We start from the raw sequence: 17900 nt of genomic DNA, 5'->3' as shown, positions 1-17900 counted from the left end.
CAAAAAAAGATGAAATCCTGCCATTTGTGAAAACATGGGATGGACCTTGAGGGCTATTATGCTAAGTGAAATGAGTCAGAGAAAGACAAATATGGTATGACTTCACTCATGTGTGGAATCTAAAAACAAACAAATGAATCCAAACCAAACCAAACAAACACACAGATATGTAGAACAGAGTAGTGGTTACCAGAGGGGAAAGTAGATAGAGGGAAGGCCAAATGGGTAAAGAGGGTCAACTTTTGGTGATGAGCACACTGTAGTGTATACAGAAGTTGAAATATAATGTTGTACACATGAAATTTACATAATTTTTTTAGTGATTCAGTTATATATTTATATATTCTTCTTTACATTTTCTTCCATTATAGGTTATTACAAGATACCAAGTATAGTTCCCTGTGCTGTACAGCAGTTCCTTGTTTATCTATTTTATATCTACTGTGTGTGTGTATATTTTAATCCCAAACTCCTAATTTATCCCTCCCCTCCCCTTCCCCTTTGGTAACGGTAAGTTTGTTTTCTATGTCTGTGAGTCTATTTCTGTTTTGTAAGTAAGTTCACTTGTATCATTTTTTAGATTCCACATATAAGTGGTATCATATGGTTATTTGTCTTTGTCTGACTTACTTCACTCAATATGATAATCTCCAAGTCCATCCGTGTTGCTGCAAATGGCATTATTTCATTCTTTTTTATGGCTGGCTAGTATCCCATTGTGTATGTATACCACATCTTCTTTATCCATTCATCTGTTGATGGGCACTTGGGTTGCAATTTATCCCTCCCCTCCCCTTCCCCTTTGGTAACGGTAAGTTTGTTTTCTATGTCTGTGAGTCTATTTCTGTTTTGTAAGTAAGTTCACTTGTATCATTTTTTAGATTCCACATATAAGTGGTATCATATGGTTATTTGTCTTTGTCTGACTTACTTCACTCAATATGATAATCTCCAAGTCCATCCGTGTTGCTGCAAATGGCATTATTTCATTCTTTTTTATGGCTGGCTAGTATCCCATTGTGTATGTATACCACATCTTCTTTATCCATTCATCTGTTGATGGGCACTTGGGTTGCTTCCATATCTGGGCTATTGTAAATGGTGCTGCTGTGAACATTGAGAGGCGTGTCTCTTTTCAAATTATAGTTTTTTCCAGATATATGCCCAGGAGTGGGATTGCTGAGTTTTCATTATGGGATTATAATTTCCTGCTTCTTTGCACATCTGGTCATTTTTGTATCTCAGGCATTAAAAATTTTATGTTGCTAGGTTCTAGAAAAAAAATGTGCCTAGTTCTTTATATTTCATTGTATTTGTATACATAAAATGTGTAACATACATTTATTTTACATACGTATATACACACACATATATACATGCGGGTGTGTATATAATTATATGTTTGCATGTTATGTATGTATTTGTTTATTTAATTTACTTATAGCTTTTTTCTGGGATACAATTAAGTTAGTTACTTAGAAACATTTTGATCCTTTCCTGGCTTACTTTTAAAGTGTTGGGCAAACCAGCTAGACCTTCATTTGCGGGCTGTTTCGGCCTCACAGGTGGACCAGTGGCCGTGCAAGCACTCTCCCGAGCATCCCCGCTGTCTCCCATTGCGCCCTGGCCATGGGGCACGCGGCCTGTCCCAGCCCTGAGTGGCCTCTAGGGATTGATCCATCCACCTGTTTCCTTCCAGTGGTTCCTTTCTTGAACTCAGGGAGTCTCACCAACATCTACTGACCAGACTCACTGGGACTTGAGGCCAGCTCTCTGCAGACAGTTGCACCCTCTGCTCTCGGGGTGACACCCCCTGAATTCCAGCTGTCTTGGCCTCCCCGAGTTCTCCGTTCTGTTTCCTCAGCTCAAGGAGACGGCAGGGCTGTGTGTGTTCCCCTCCCAGGGGTGTAGCCTTCAGGTGGGAAGCTGGGGCAACTGTAGGGCTCACATTTGTCTTTTCTTTTCAGAGATCTCTGTCCTGTGTGCCTTTTCCCCAGTGCTAGAAACTATTTTTTCAAATGTTTTGTCTGGTTTTTAGCTATTTAAGACAGTAGGGAAAACCCAGTCCTTGTTGCTTCAGCCATCTTGTCCGTAAGTAAGTGGAAATGGCCTGACGGACTTGGAGCTGCCATCTGTTCATCGGTAAACATACACTGAGCCGGGTGGTCCTTCTGACTGGGAGGGACTGGGTCCCCACCACCCACCCCGTCCACTTGAAGAAGCCAGGAAATCCTGCTTTCACTGTGAGTAACCAGTGTTCATTTGCACTTTTTTACACAAGTGACCAGGACAGAGACTCCTACTTCCATGATTTTTATAAACTCCTAGTATCTCAAAGGCTTCTGAGAACATCTTTAAAACTAAATTAACTTCAGTGACGAAAGGGAAGGGTACATACAATACTTGAGGCGTAAGTGCTTGGAAATGAAGAAAACTCAAGATACCTATCTTGGGTTGGAAGCAATGGTTTAGGAGTGAAAAACTCCTTGTCCGACTTTCAGAGGGAGGATTCTAACTCCCAGGTTCACAGCAGGTCAGACGGTTCCCCAGAAGGCAGCCCAGGGCTTGGCCTAGTTCTCGAGTGGTTCCCGGCGCTGCTGTGACCTGCTTCTCTTGAAGAGCTCACTGAGCAGGGCCTGGTGAAGACGGTGGAGGGGGGGGAGGGGGGGTGTCTGAATGCCCCCCCCCTTTTGTATTAAATAGAAAACCACTTTGCCACAAAAACCACTTTGCCGCGGTGGTGAGCCGGCTGCCCTCCAATTCTCTCCCCAGGCTGCCAGCCTGCACCCCATTCTCCAGTGGGACCAGGAAAGGGCCTTACAGCAGAGCATACTTGAGGCGTTAAGTGCTTGGAAATGAAGAAAACTCAAGATACCTATCTTGGGTTGGAAGCAATGGTTTAGGAGCGAAAAACTCCTTGTCCGACTTTCAGAGGGAGGATTCTAACTCCCAGGTTCACAGCAGGTCAGACGGTTCCCCAGAAGGCAGCCCAGGGCTTGGCCTAGTTCTCGAGTGGTTCCCGGCGCTGCTGTGACCTGCTTCTCTTGAAGAGCTCACTGAGCAGGGCCTGGTGAAGACGGTGGAGGGGGGGGAGGGGGGGTGTCTGAATGCCCCCCCCCTTTTGTATTAAATAGAAAACCACTTTGCCGCGGTGGTGAGCCGGCTGCCCTCCAATTCTCTCCCCAGGCTGCCAGCCTGCACCCCATTCTCCAGTGGGACCAGGAAAGGGCCTTACAGCAGAGCAGGGTGTAGCTTCACAGCTGGCTGTCAGCTCTGCCTGTCTATGTGGTAGACTTCACCATATAACTGCTTTAAGAGCTAGCAGGATATTCCTGAGCTACAGAAAGCAAGAAGACACTCTTAATCTGAATCCTTCAGTGGTCACGATGATGAATGTGTTAGTCTGAAGGAAAACGGAGAAAGTCAGATCCAAGTGGCTTCATATAATTTTCACAAGGACTTTGCACAACCGGATCCTGTTTTTTTGGTTTTGTTTTTTTTAAATGAGAATGGGGAAATAAAATCAGTACCCTGAGGCCATGTGAGAAATATACCAGGAGCTTCGGTATGGTTAAAAAGGGCAGACTCTGAACTAGGAAAAAAAAGGATGACGCTTACTTACAGCACATGAAAACAACCCCAGAAATCTTTTCATCCTAAGATCTGAGTTGACCTAGTGGAAGTCACTTTTTTTGTGTTAATTTGAACCTTTGACTTCCTGCTGGGGCCCGGGGCTGTTGAAGCCACATCCGAGGAAGGCTTCAGACTTGTTAGTCAAGTGGGGTGAAACGCAGGTGGCCTGGAACTTTCCTGAGCCTCTTCCCATCAACACTGTTCTCCAGCCATAAGCCGTGGCTAATCCACCTCCCCCCGTGATAGTATTTACAATGGTATTGGCATTTGTCTATCTTAGGGTCCTCTGAACAGAGCTTTGCCATTAGCGAAGTCTTTCTGTTCACTAATTTCACATCAGACGTGAGGGGAGGGGGTGTCACGCCACGCTTGCAGGTGAGGAAACGGGGGAGTTTCAGAATTGAGAGAGGCTGAGTGACTTGGCCGGTTCTCCGATGCAGGGACCCACGAGAAAACGGAGGTGCTGACTCCGAATTTGCCGGCACGCGCTGCCCCGCCAGGACTGGTGGGGATCCCGGGCCAGGCCTCGGGACAGCGCTCTGCACCACCTGTCTCCGTGTTCGGCCTCGCTCAGCACCCGCGGTACCCACCTGTGTCTGTAGGCAGCTTCGTGGGGCGTTCTCCCCTGGGGGCAGCAGGGACGGGAGCGTGGGTCTGCAGTCCCGCATCTGGAGAGGTTAAGGGGATGCTGGCTGTGCTCTGCTCACAGCTCCCCCGCGACTGACTGGAATCATTTGATACTACCTTTGCTAACTATGCGTTTGCACAAAGCAGCATGAATCAGCTCAGTTAATGTAGGTAAGGGCAAAAAGTTGCTAAGAAGGAGATTGATCCTCCTAACCCTGGAAGGGTGCCTGGCTTTACAGCGTCAGCTGAGTCGTGAAGAGCAGAGGGCGGGGTGCAGACTTTCACAACAATGAGGACGGCTGTGACAGCTGCTTCCAGAGACAGCTTGTGGAGCGCTTAATGGCTAAGCCTGTAACACAGAGTTTGTTAAACTACAGACTAAAGAGTAATGATTTTTCGTAACACTAAACCATTTAAGGAAATTGACACTCATTTGTTTCCTTGAAAAATGAACTACAAAAACCAAATTTGCCAAATGGCCTGATATCATCTCCTGCACTGATTTCCAGCCCCCCACGCCCCACTTTTCATATTGAATCAAATTGGAAATTTATACCAAATGACTATAGAGTATTCATTTCCCAGCTCACTGACCGGACTTGTATTCCTCCGTCTTCTAACCTCAGGGTCCATCAGAGCAGCGCTGGCTTTGGTAGGAACACATGGAGATGTCAGAGGACAGGCAGGAAAGCGGGGCGGCCTCCTCCCCGGGGACAGGCAGGGCGAGTCTGTGTGCGTTTCAGGTGCACTGAGTTCTAGTCACTCCCAGAGGCCAAACGTGCGGGGGCTGTGATGGCCTCTGCGGCGTGCACCCTTTGTCATCAACAGGCTATGTAGTGTCCAGAAGCCACCCCTCCACACGCAGCCTCGATCAGGGCGGCGGACGTGCTCTATTGCAAAGGCGGGCTGTCCTTCTGAGACTGTGATGATGCAGGCAACACTCCTGTTCAACTCTGTGAACCAAGACTTGGCCCACGGTAGATACTGAAAAAAACGGGTTTTGATGTGACCAAGATTATATAGAAAAAAAGAGAAGTACACCAGTATTTTACTTTAAAGACTTTTTTTTTTTTTTTTTTAACTTTCACAAAGGATTTGCTGTAAGCCTTCAAGTCATCTTGTCCAACCCCAAAGCTGTATTTAAGCGTCGTGGGTCCCAGCCCGGGATGCAGGAATCTGACTTTCTAAAGCAGATCACGACCGTCGAAGAACTGGAACCGAAAGCAAGTAACTGCACCAAGGTATTCACTTCGCTCGTGCCGCTTGACCTTGCTGTGTGTCCCTTGAGAGCGTGGTTACCCACCAGGTCTCCTCCCCGCAGGTCCTCGTGTGGCACACTCGGACAGAGAAGGTGAACCTAGCCAACGAGCCCAAGTACCACCTGGACTCGGTGACGATCGAGGTGTGACGGAGCCGCGGCTGGTGCTCTGGCGGGCGTGCGGGTAGGGCTGCGGGCCCCTGGGGGCCGTCTCCTCTGCTCTCCTCCCGACGGGCACCTGCCTACGGGGCGGTCGTGTCCGGAAGCTGAGCGCGGGTAGAGACATCCGCCCGTCTCCATTTGTTCTGCATGCTCCCTTACAACCAACCCGGAGGCTCTCTGTACAGCACAGCTAATGGCACGCAGGCTAGTACCATTCTGAGAATCTTCTTACATACTTTCCCATTTGGCCTTATACTTAATTGGTAGAACTGAACAGGTTTTCAAAACAAACAAACAGATGACAAGTATTCTGTCAACAACACATTCCCAATTTGTGACTCTGCAACGTGAAGTAACGTTTGTAAGAAAGACTGGTGGCAGTATACATCACAGGAAATAAAACCCACAAAAAAAGGTCTATGGATTCATCTGTTTAATACAGGGATATGACATCTGTCAGTACTAGGCACCATAAAATGTAAACACAATTACTGTCATAAACCTGGATACGCCTTCAAGGGTTGAAGTGGCTTGTTTAGTTACCCTGTTTGCATCTAGTGCGGAGAAAGGTCTCGTGTTTGTTAGCACTATGTGTACATAGGAAGAGATCCCAATTACAAGGGAGGCAGGTAAAATCTGACTTCTTCAAACATTCGTTAAACAACTAATTTGGTAGTAACATCCAGGCTTATCTTCCTTTCTCTAACCACGTTCCCGGTTAAGCACATCATAGCAACAGCACAGTGACGTGAATGATGACATAAAAGAATCTGGATACACTAGAAAACAGTGCTCAGTGATACAATGACATTCTATTTATATGATTAAACATTTGATCATACAGTACCTTCCTACAGGATTACTGGCTAATCTGGGGGTGGGGTTCATACTGTTAGAGGTATTACTAACAAACATGATAGCTACTTCCCTTATATGCAAACAAACAAACATGAGAGCTATAATTTCATCGAGAGGGAAACTGATTATGCACGTTGACTGAGCAGCTTCCCAGATACTGTGTCTATGAAATCCTGGGAAATGTGAGCAAAAGCTGCCCTCGACATGAAATGGTTTCTCAACCTGCTTTTCACCACAGCAAATTTAATCCATCAGTACAGACCAACACGGTCAATCAGATAATTCTTAATATGAACAAATGGGGAAAAAAAGAAAAAAATATTATGTACACGAATGAACAGGGGAACCCGGCTGCATCTCCGCAGGAATGTCGGGGGGGGGGGGGAGCGCCGTGCGCCGTGCTGCAGGGTCACTTCCACAGCTGCGTGCTGAGCGTCTGACCTGACGAGGCCCCCGACCACCCCGCGGCCCCCGCGGTGGTGCTGGGGGGCTGGCTGAAGCCCGCCGCGGAGCTTGCGCCACCCAGGCTCAGGCCAGCCATCTGCTGGTTCACCTGTGAACACACAAAAGGCATCCGTCACTTTTCAGGCCTGGTTTCTTCAGCCACTGCTAGACATTTTTAATGGCCAGCCTATTTTAGTAGAAGCAGGCCTTTACTCGAAGTTGATTGATTTACTTGGAGAGACACGGACGCCTAATAGCAACTCTAAGCATTTTTCATCCATGTGAAAGGCTGTCCGAGCCCTGGGGTAAAAGCAGACGACCACACGATGCATTCTCCACAGAAAGCAAACAGCTACCGTGTTCCCTTCTTGGTTGCTATTTCCTTCTGCTTTTCAGTCCTGTCTATAAAGTGGTCTCAAATCATTTTATATTTATTCATTTTCTGGACTCAATTTCTTGTCCCCCAAAGATTAACCACAACTGGAAAAAGTACCAAAGCAATCTCTGAATTCATATCTGGATGTGCCATGAGTCTGCTATTCAAACTTTCAACTATACTAGCATATACTTTCAACTATATACTTTATAGGATATACTTTCAACTATAGTTTAACTACTAAGGACTAAGGAAATGTTTGAAAGTAAACTACTCCAAAATTATGAATTGTATATGATTGGCAATTGTTCTGCCTTTATTCAAGTCTTAAGTTGCTCTGTATACTTTCTAAATATTAAAAAGTCATAAAACATATTTTTCTTTTGCTATAGCCAACCATATAAACGCCTATTATATGACAAAAGGTGTAAGATTACATGTACTTTTCTTCCAGACTGGAGTCGTGTGTACATAAGCCTCCTAACCCTCCCCTGTGGTGCTCTCACTTCTAAGACTGATGGTAAGTGAAGGAAAGGCAAGGAGACTTACCACTAAGTACAGTGGATTCAAAACCTACACTCAGGGTTGGATTGTATTAATAAAGTTCAACCGTTTGCAGATCTTAGTTCTTCAAAAACCCTAATACTAACCACATCACTGATGAGGCATAGTGTCTGGAGGGGCAGGTCACTTCTTCCTGGGTACTAAAGGATGTTTAGTACCTGTCATGGCCAGTAGACCCCACCAAGAGAGAGCTGGAGAAGAGCACCCCCTTCGGCGTGCCCGGAGTAAGGTGGGCTAAGTCCTTACTGGTTCAGCAGGCACCCTAACCTGAGCTGGGTCTGCTTCAGCATTCCGGCTGCACAAAAGCTATTACTGACATTTGGCACTTAACAATTTTTGAGATTCCCCGAGTGCACAGACCAATGTCATATAGATATTCCTTTAAATAGTGATTGATTGATAGTAAAAAAATAACTTGGAACATTCATGGGATATACAGTGATTTTGCTAATGTTGGTTAGAAACTGCTATATACTATTCCCTGAATGCTGACGAGAACAGATGTCAAGGGCATCAAAATACCAGAGGAACATCAAATAAGGAAGTGTACAAGGAAGAAGAGTGGGACCACAAACCTACGTCTGAGGCCTCTGTCTGTGAAGCCAAAGGAAAGTCAGAATGGATTTGAAAGAAGTAATACTAAAATGTCATCTCCTGGCTCTAAACTAACTGAGGCAGAAATAGGATTTTGTAATATGAGGGGATGTAGGACACAAATATGGACTGGTTCATATCTTATGGGAATTCTTGAACTAGTGTATATTCTTTTTAAACATAAATGTGACTATAAGTAAGAAGAAAATACAACTTTACACATGTATTTGAACAAAAAGATTTTTTATAAATCCACGCACAGCCTAGATCTCTCAAAAACTGCTTTGAGAACATAAGGCTGGATTGTTTTCTAATTTGTGAAAGTTACCAAGAGCCCCCAGAATTATTAGTGAAAATAGGTTGGTCTAAGTGGTCTATACAAACAACCCACCAGGGGGCTGGGTTTAAAGCTCGGTGCTAATTTCAAAAGATGCCCAAGATAATTTCTAGCTGTTACAAACAAATGAGGGACATTCACCATTACAGCTGTGTTATAATCAGAAATGAAAAAATGCTTAACATTCTCTACAGAATATCCTAAATATAGGAACAATGACAGCTCATTTGTCTATTTGATTAGACAGTTTTTACCTTTTATAACATTATCCCTACTCAATTCTTTCTGTTTTATTTATTAAAAACAAATAAAACCATTTAGAAAACAAGATCTGGTTTCTCTGATTTTGGAGAAGTTGGAGAGAAAGGACCCTACCTGGGAGAAGTTCCATGGGGGCTGCTGAGCTGGCGGCAGGCCAAACTTACTCTGGGCTGCACCCACGTGTCCCACCATCCCTCCTGGGGGGCCGACCACACTCTGCGGAAGTGGCATCACCCCAGTCTGTGCGTTTCCCATGAAGCCGTTGGGCAGGGGCACGCCCACCATCACGCCCGCGCTCGGCCCCATCACGCTTCCCGCAAGGCCAGGAGCTGCAGGCACAGGCCCGCCCATGGACGGGAAGCCTTGAAATGCAGCCGGTGCTTGTGAGGGAAACGGTATATTTGTGGGTCCCATAAACACACCTGCAGCAGAAGGACCAAGCAGAGAAAACAAATGAAGAGAACAGGGTCACTGCATACCGCTGCACTCACCTCTGTCAGCACAGAAACAGGAGCGCCATCTTTCTGAACTACCCACGGCAAAGACTTTACTTCTGGTCTGGCTGCCCCTATTGCTCAGACCAGCTCACACCTACACCCTCAGAGCTGGTTACTTCCAGGAAGCAGACAAATCAGTTAGAGCCTGAGCAAACTTAACTAGGATAAATAAATCCTGTGCAATAGCTACATAAAATATCCATTGTGAAGACCAAATTATATACCATGAGACTCTGTTTCTGCTGATTTGCACCACGGGTCTCTCATTACCAAGTAAACAAGTCAGAGTGGACTGTCTCTGGTTTTAATGGAAGCAGCTGAGACGTCATATAATTTCAGCTCTTATGTGAAATGCAGCCCATTATTTTAGAGGAAATGACAGATTAAAACTGTGCAAACAAAAATCTTTACCGTGCTAGTATTTCTTTTTGATTATATTAAAAAAAAAAAACCTCAAAGCTTTTTTTGATTTCATGTGGTATTTCAGACTTATTGTTTACTTGCAGAAAGAACACCATACTGTACAGAGTTATAAACTTCAAGCAAATCAAATTTAAATAATTCTTCAAAGATAATCCCTGTCCTATAAGGCTTGTGAAACATTAAGTGACATGCGACCAGCTTGTTAATCCTAAATGAATAAAGGTTTGTGCATTCTAATCCTAATGCTGCTTTCATTTCAGTTTTGTAGTTGTGTAAACCGCAACAACAAAAGCACTCATTACACAGGAAAGACAAGGAAGAAATATAATTGACATTACATAAGCACAAAGAATACACTTCTAGTGATGTCACTGCAATTCACTGAAAGCAGATTTCAAATGCATTACCAGGAGCACTCTGCTGCTGGATGGTCCCTGTGCCATACAGAGATAAGATGGAGTCTTTGGAGAGCTGTTTCTTGGCCACCTCTTCTGACTTAGTAGCTTGCTCAGTGAATAGATCCAGATCCCCAGATGTCACTGTAGACAGAGCGGCAACTGCTGGTACAGAGGACGTCCCCTGAGACAGATACCAAAACAGGCTGTCGAATTCTGCATAATAAAACACAGCTCATCCATTCCTTGAAATCCAAATGAAGTTATGAAATTAGAAACTAAACAACTGTAGAAGGTAACATGGTGACACTAAAGGGATTCACTGACAAGCCCATGCAAAACCTACATGCAGGATAGAGGAACCTTTCCTATTTTGAATCTGTTAATGTAAAAGGAGTAGGTAGAACCTCTCTGATGCTGAGTTCTGCCCATCACATCCTGACCACAGTGGCTTCAACGACAGGCATGTGGTGCTGCCTGAGGACCAGCATTCCTGGGAGATGCTCGCACATCTCCTGCAGTAATCACTGCTGCAAAGAACTGGTATCCCTTGGAATGAAGAACATTTCTACAACTACAGCAGACTGCAAGAGGGTCCTGCAATGGCTGATTTTGTCTTCTTTGGGGGGCGGGGGGAAGGTTTTGTTTTTCAAAAGCAACATCATGATATTTTTATGAACCTAATCTAATCCGTTTTAACCATAACATTAGAATGCTTCCAGTCTACCCAGATATGAGGTCCAGCAAAACTGCGACCACCTGCACTCTCCCCTAACACCTTGCATTCCGCTTTTAGACAGGGGTAAGAACACGAATACAAATAAGCATGTGGATGTTGTAATACAAAACAAAAAAATTCACTTCATCTCCTATATCTTGCACACAGATAGTTTTACACAGTCACAACTGACACCCCACCTTAATGATCTCTGCGGTCACTAAATATTCAATCACATTTGCATATAGGGAATTGACTTAGATATGAAGAGTTTCAAAGAAGTCTATGAAGACTAGTAAACACTGGATAAGGGCTTCCCTGGTGGCGCAGTGGTTGAGAGTCCGCCTGCCGATGCAGGGGATGCGGGTTCGCGCCCCGGTCCGGGAAGATCCCACATGCCGCGGAGCGGCTGGGCCCGTGAGCCACGGCCGCTGAGCCTGCGCGTCCGGAGCCTGCGCTCCGCAACGGGAGAGGCCACAACAGTGAGAGGCCCGCGTACCGCAAAAAAACAAAATAAAACTGGGTAAGAGTCTTCTCAAACTATAGAATGAGGTAAGCAGCAAGTAGAAGTTAAATCATAGTGTACATGATTTGGCTTGAATTTTTAAAAAATCAAAAATTTAATGCCTTGGCTAAAAAACCTTTCAATAAATTAGCATCCAAGCATTATGCTCACAAGCTAACTTAAGCAGAACAATATTTTGACTCTATTATGACATTAAGCAAGAATTTTAAGACAGGAAAAAAAGCCACATAATTTTGCAAAAGATGTGAAATGCGTAAGAAACCGGACATGAAGGAATTCAAATACAACAGTGGGCTTGAATCAAATATACCTGACGTACCAATGAAGCAGCAGAAGGCAGAGGCCGAGAGCGTGGGCCCTGCGGCCAGCCTGCAGGCTCGCCCCAGTGCCCTCGGACCTGTCACCCCACCTTCCCACCCCTCCTCTGGGCCTGGGAGGAGCTCCCTTACAGCCGTACCTGACGACCTCAGGCGCGCTCGGCAGACAGCAGTGTTGGCTGTTAATGCTGCTAGGTGACCAAGCAACCACACCTCACTAAATGATCCTCCATCACGTTTAGTTTCCGTTCAATCTAAGAACCTGCTCAAAACCCTGGGGTCTGTTCCCTGAGGACACGGACGTGTGAGAAAACCCGAAGTGCTTGGGAAAGCTCCTATTATTCCAGCTCAGGCTAGAGCAGCCCCGTGCTCCAGACGCGTGTGTTTCTTCTGATGAACGCCTGCCTCCACAGGGACACAGTCTAAGCACAGCCACGCCAGGCAGCCTGGCTAGCAGGTGCTCGAACGGCCATTTACGGGGCGGGGTGATGGGGGCGCCCCACGTGCCGGCAGGACCACTCCAAGGTAAAAGGAGAACCGCTGCTGCCAGTACGTGCGCACTTTCCGGAGGCCGCAGGATCCCCAGCCAAAGGCTCTCTGGCCGTCTGGGATCCGGGGCCAAACCGAGGACAGGCCACAGCACCTGTGTCAGTCTAGATGCTGTGGGGATGTGGATATTATGGACAGAACGGGAAAGGGAGGGCTTCTGCGTGTCACCTTGAGGGACACTGGAACGACGCCCCTCAAGCCCCAGTACATGCATCCTCTCGGGTCAGCTGAGCATTCCCAGCGCCTCAGGGAAGACTGCACAGCCAGACAGGAAAGCAGACGGTCACATCAATCCAGCTCATATTCACGTGAGGGGAAATCTTCAACCAGAATTTGCACCACACTCAGAAAATCAGGACTGAAAGAAGCAGGGTTCAGAGTAATTCCTAGTGGGGTCCAATGCAATTTCACAACATAAAAAGCCACCAAATTAGTAAACTAGGTACAGTGTGTGTGTGTAAAATGTGTGCTTTAACCCACCTTCTCTCTCCTTCCCCCAATTTTCAAAGACATTATTTTGACAACATGTCTGGATTACAGTCTTTACATGTAGCTTGGAGGGAGGATAACTCTGTTCACCAAATTATCTTAGACGGCGCCATAAAACTGACACAATTTTGGTCCAGAAACATTCCAGAAAAAGAATGAGGTGTGATTCTGAAGAGCCACCCTGTTTCCTCTCGGTTAGACGCCCAGTGCGAAGGCCAGGGCAGCCCCGGGGGCGCGAGGAGGAGCTGCACACGCACAGAGGGGGGCTGAGGTCCGCACTGTCCCGCTCGCTGCTCTGACTGCACAGAACTCACCGGGCCTCGGCTCGCTGGCCGTGGGGTCTAACGCGCAAGCAGCTGCAGAGCGGCTCCCATCCCGCGGCGGAGTCTAAGGAAGGCGGGCCGGCCAAACGGCGCCGCTAGAACGCTAGACCAAAAGAAGCTGCTTTTCATGCTCGGACTGTCAAGTATCCCAAATACTTCTTTCCACACCCAAAATGTTAGCATTAGACTTTTTCTTTTACTACCACACGCATACCCACGCCTGCACACATTCACAAGGTAATTAATGTTAACTGAAACAATACTAGTAACACTTAGTTCTCTTTTTACGTGTTGGGGGAAGGAGGAGAAGAGGCAAAGCCATAAAATAAAGCTATCTTTTCTGAAAATAAACAGTAATGCTGCAGATACTTTTGATAAAGCTCCACTTAAACTAATGATTCCTCAGAAATCTATCTGCTCAATTCCAGTGTTAATTATACAATGACTATCATAATGACAATAAATATATATAATAAAAATATATGTAATTCGTCTTCTTAGTAAGACATTGGTTCTCTCTTGTTAAAACTTTCCATCCAAACAATTCCCATCTGGCTCAGGTTTTCTAGAGAAAGAGAAATATTTTACCTCAAAAATTATACTTCACTACAACAAACTAGCTGCTTATTTGTAAATTTTAAACAGAATCTTAAGTTGTATGCTTAAGAGTAACCTATGTCCCTGAAAGTTATCTATTAATATCTCACCTTAAAGACAAATACTGCACAGTATCACTTATATGTGAAATCTTAAAAAAAAAAAAAAAAAAGGCACACCCATAGAAACAGAGCAGAATGGTGTTTGCCAAGGGCTGGGAGGCAGGTACACATTTTCAGTTATAAGATGTAAGATCTGAGGATCTAATGCATAACATGGTAGCTATAGTTGATTATACTGTATTGTATAAATGCAATTCAATGAGAGTAGATTTTAAGCATTCTCACACACAAAAACGTAAATTTGTGAGATGATAAATGTGCTAATTAACTTGGTGGTAGGAATCTTTTCACAACGAATACATATATCAACACATTACGTTAATATATTTTAAACAATTTTATTTTTCAACTATACCTCAATAAAGCTGAAAAAATATTTGAAATATTTAACAAAAAGATGTGACTGACAAGGGATTAATCTCCAAAATATACAAACAGCTCATGCAGCTCAATATCAAAAAAACAAACAACCCAATCCAAAAATGGGCAGATCTAAATGGACATTTCTCCAAAGACATACAGATGGCTAAAAAGCACATGAAAAGATGCTCAACATCTCTAATTATTAGAGAAATGCAAATCAAAACTACAATGAGGTACCACCTCACACTGGTCAAAATGGCCCATCATCATAAAAATCTACAAACAATAAATGCTGGAGAGGGTGTAGAGAAAAGGGAACCCTCTTGCACTGCTGGTGGGAATGTAAATTGGTGCAGCCACTATGGAGAACAGTATGGAGGTTCCCTAAAAAACTAAAAATAGAACTACCATATGACCCAGCAATCCCTCTACTGGGCATATACCCTGAGAAAACCGTAATTCAAAAAGACACATGCACCCCAATGTTCATAGCAGCACTGTTTACAACAGCCAGGACATGGAAGCAACCTAAACGTTCATCAACAGAGGAATGAATAAAGAAGATGTGGTACATATATACAATGGAATATTACTCAGCCATAAAAAGAATCAAACAATGCCATTTGCAGCAACATGGATGGACCTAGGGATTACATACTGAGTGAAGTAAGTCAGAGAAAGACAAATATGATATGATATCACTTGTATGTGGAATCTAAAATACAACACAGGGACTTCCCTGGTGGTCCAGTGGTTAAGAGACCTCGCTCCCACTGCAGGGGGGGGTGCGGGTTCGACCCCTGTGAGGTCCCACACATGCTGCGTGGTGTGGCAATCAATCAATCAATCAATCAATCAATCAAATACGACGCAAACGAACTTACTTACAAAACAGAAATAGACTCACAGACATAGAAAACAAAGTTAGGGTTACCAAAGGGGAAGGGGGGGAAGGATAAATTAGGAGTTTGGGGTTAACATATACACACTACTATATATAAAATAGTTAACCAACAAGGACCTACTATATAGCACAGGGAACTATACTCAATATTTTGTAATAACCTATAAGGGAAACGAATCTGAAAAAGAACATATATGTATAACTGAATCACTTTGCTGTACACCTGAACCTAACACAGCATTGTAAATCAACTGGACTTCAATTTTTAAGAAAAAGAATCAAGGCAAAAAAGAAAAAAAAAAAAGAAATTCCATGTAATGTTAAGAAGGCAAGTCAAAATTTCTTTACCACTGATACTTTTTAAAAATCTTTATCGTTAATATTACGTTCTAAATAATTTTTTTTAAATCATTAAAACAAAAAAAGGCAGGTTTTAAGGCTAAGAAATAATGTGTCTTCATAAAAAGGCATATGCGTACTGAGTTTGCTAGAATTTCTTGTTCTCGGCTCTCCTGCACCTGGAAGGAAACACTGTCCTGGGCTGGCTCGACAGAGCACAAGAAAAGAACAACGGGCTTCTAGTCCATGTTCACACACCAATCAGTTCAAAAACCTCTGAAGTAAGTAACCTTGTGGATGGCAGGCAAGGCTGAAACAGTCCGAGTTTTCCCACTTACTCATTCTAAACACCGTTTGCCTAGAGCAAGAGTTAGCAAACTTTAGACAGTGACTCTTACTTAGGCTTTGTGGGTCATAGAATATCTGCTGCAACTACTCAACTTGCTTTTGCAGTGTGAAAGCGGCCACAGACAGCATGTAAGTAAACGGAGTGGCCGTCTCCAATCACACTTTATTTGCAAAAACAAGCTGCAGGCTTAGTTTGCCAACTCCTGGCCTAACGATCTAGAGGCTTTCAAGTTAGAAACAATTCAAAATTGAAACTTTCCAAAAAGAAAATACACAGTGTAAAACCATACTCTTAACACATACCTGAGCTGGCGGCAGGACAGTCGCGGGTAAGGGATTAGAAATCATCGGTCCAAAGATGTCCAGATCATCGTTCAAGGCCTGTCCCGTGGCTGTGTTCCCATTAGTCACTGGCACCTCGGCAGGGCCGTCTGAAAAGAACGTAGATTCTTGTCTTAAAAATTCTAGAATCTCTTAAATTACTTGAAACACGGCTTTATTCTAAAAATATATGGTTAAAAGTTCAAAAAGTTAACAACAAAATGTATGCCCTCCTTCTACCCCAGGCTCTCTCCTCTCTCCCAAAGAAACCATTCCCAGTTTTGTTTGTTCGTGAAGAAATATGCTTTACCCACCGGTTTCTAAGTATATATGCAACCCCCTTTTTAACAAACGGTATTACACTATTGACATTATTCTGTGTCCTGATGCTTCCTTACATGTAAGGTACTGTTCTGAGTACTCTACATATATTATTAACTCATTTAATCCCATAACCTTATGAGACTGGCAGTACTTTTGCGGTCACTGGCTACGCTGGGACATGATACCGTGTTCCTACAAAGGCTGCCTCTCCATAAATATGCACGTGTGTGTGAGTGTTTCCAATATTACTTCATATCACGTTTACCTACCTTGGAAAGAAATTTTAATGACTTAAAATGTCTGGAATGTTAAATTTTAAAGTTACATAAGGAAAAAAACTGGACAGAAAGAAAACAAACATACACTATATACTGATTCCGTAGGAAGTATCCACAAAACACTGAAATAGGCCCTTTCTGTATTCAAGTGCGGCCACCTTCAGCGTTGGGTGCACCGAGCCGCCGGGCGGCGCCGACACCCCAGGTCAGCCTCCGGCTCACCCTCAGAGTTCTCATCTCCCACTGACGTCAGTCCAAAACTCACAAGTGTCGGGTGGGGGGCCGGGTGCGGGGCGGTGAAGAGAGCTTGCAAGCACGGGGTTTCAGGGAGCAGGACAGCTCACACAGCTCAGTTTTCCATGGTCACGACCCAAGGAACAGTTCAGAACATCACAACTCCAATCTCCGAGGACTTACATCCTAATCGAGCTCCCACTTTACAGCTTACAGCCTCACTTGATCCCTCTGATGAACCATACACTCCTCAAAGGCAAATGAGGCATCTTCTAAGACGTCTTCGACAAGGAGGGGGATGGACATCTTGCACAGAGTAGATCCTTGGATACTGGACAGATCTAACAGAAGATCTACCACGTACTAGGTATTTCTATCACAACCCACAGAAACTCACAGATTTCTTCTCTTTTTTGAGGTTTAACTATAGAAATTAGTATCTTTTATTTCCCTGTTTAAGCTTCAGTGAAACAAATTATCATTAATTGCAATGAATAAATGGTCACAGTAAAATATTCCTTACTACTTAATTTATAAAAGTGTGTGTGAAACCCATGAAAGGTTAGTTTGGAAGAAACCGATTGCAAATATTTTTCAATAATTTTCCATGACATCACATTATCAGAGCCATAAAAAAAATATACTCAGTACATACGTTTATGCGTTACACATGTTATATCTCTATAAGCACTACGGACAATTTAAAGGTGAAGCAATAA

The 17900-nt window shown here is 44.2% G+C and overlaps 2 protein-coding genes across 10 annotated transcripts in view; one reads left to right on the top strand and one right to left on the bottom strand.

Annotated features, from left to right (window-relative positions):
- The window catches only part of B3GAT2 (beta-1,3-glucuronyltransferase 2), a 76809-nt gene extending 70861 nt beyond the window's left edge, over positions 1–5948 (top strand). The window contains exons 3-4 of one of the 2 annotated variants that reach the window (XM_024132950.2): positions 5353–5501; positions 5582–5948. In XM_024132950.2, coding sequence (XP_023988718.1) covers positions 5353–5501; positions 5582–5668 — 236 coding nt within the window. In that variant the 3' untranslated portion in view covers positions 5669–5948. Of the gene's footprint in view, positions 1–5352 lie in introns of both variants that reach the window. The other variant, XM_055087650.1, reaches the window with a different exon arrangement.
- A 150-nt stretch (positions 5949–6098) lies between these two features.
- SMAP1 (small ArfGAP 1) overlaps positions 6099–17900 on the bottom strand; it is a 153634-nt gene continuing 141832 nt past the window's right edge. For all 8 annotated transcript variants that reach the window (XM_055087646.1, XM_024132949.3, XM_055087649.1 and 5 more), the window contains 4 exons: positions 16328–16455; positions 10442–10613; positions 9229–9536; positions 6099–7091 (listed from right to left, as the gene is read on the bottom strand). In XM_055087646.1, the coding sequence (XP_054943621.1) occupies positions 6948–7091; positions 9229–9536; positions 10442–10613; positions 16328–16455 (752 nt within the window). In that variant the 3' untranslated portion in view covers positions 6099–6947. The remainder of the gene's footprint in view (positions 7092–9228; positions 9537–10441; positions 10614–16327; positions 16456–17900) is intronic.

This window comes from Physeter macrocephalus, chromosome 10 (genome assembly GCF_002837175.3).
Source record: "Physeter macrocephalus isolate SW-GA chromosome 10, ASM283717v5, whole genome shotgun sequence".
Taxonomy (NCBI): domain Eukaryota; kingdom Metazoa; phylum Chordata; class Mammalia; order Artiodactyla; family Physeteridae; genus Physeter; species Physeter macrocephalus.
The sequence above is the reverse complement of the archived record's forward strand: the minus strand, read 5'-3'. Positions and strand labels throughout refer to the sequence as shown.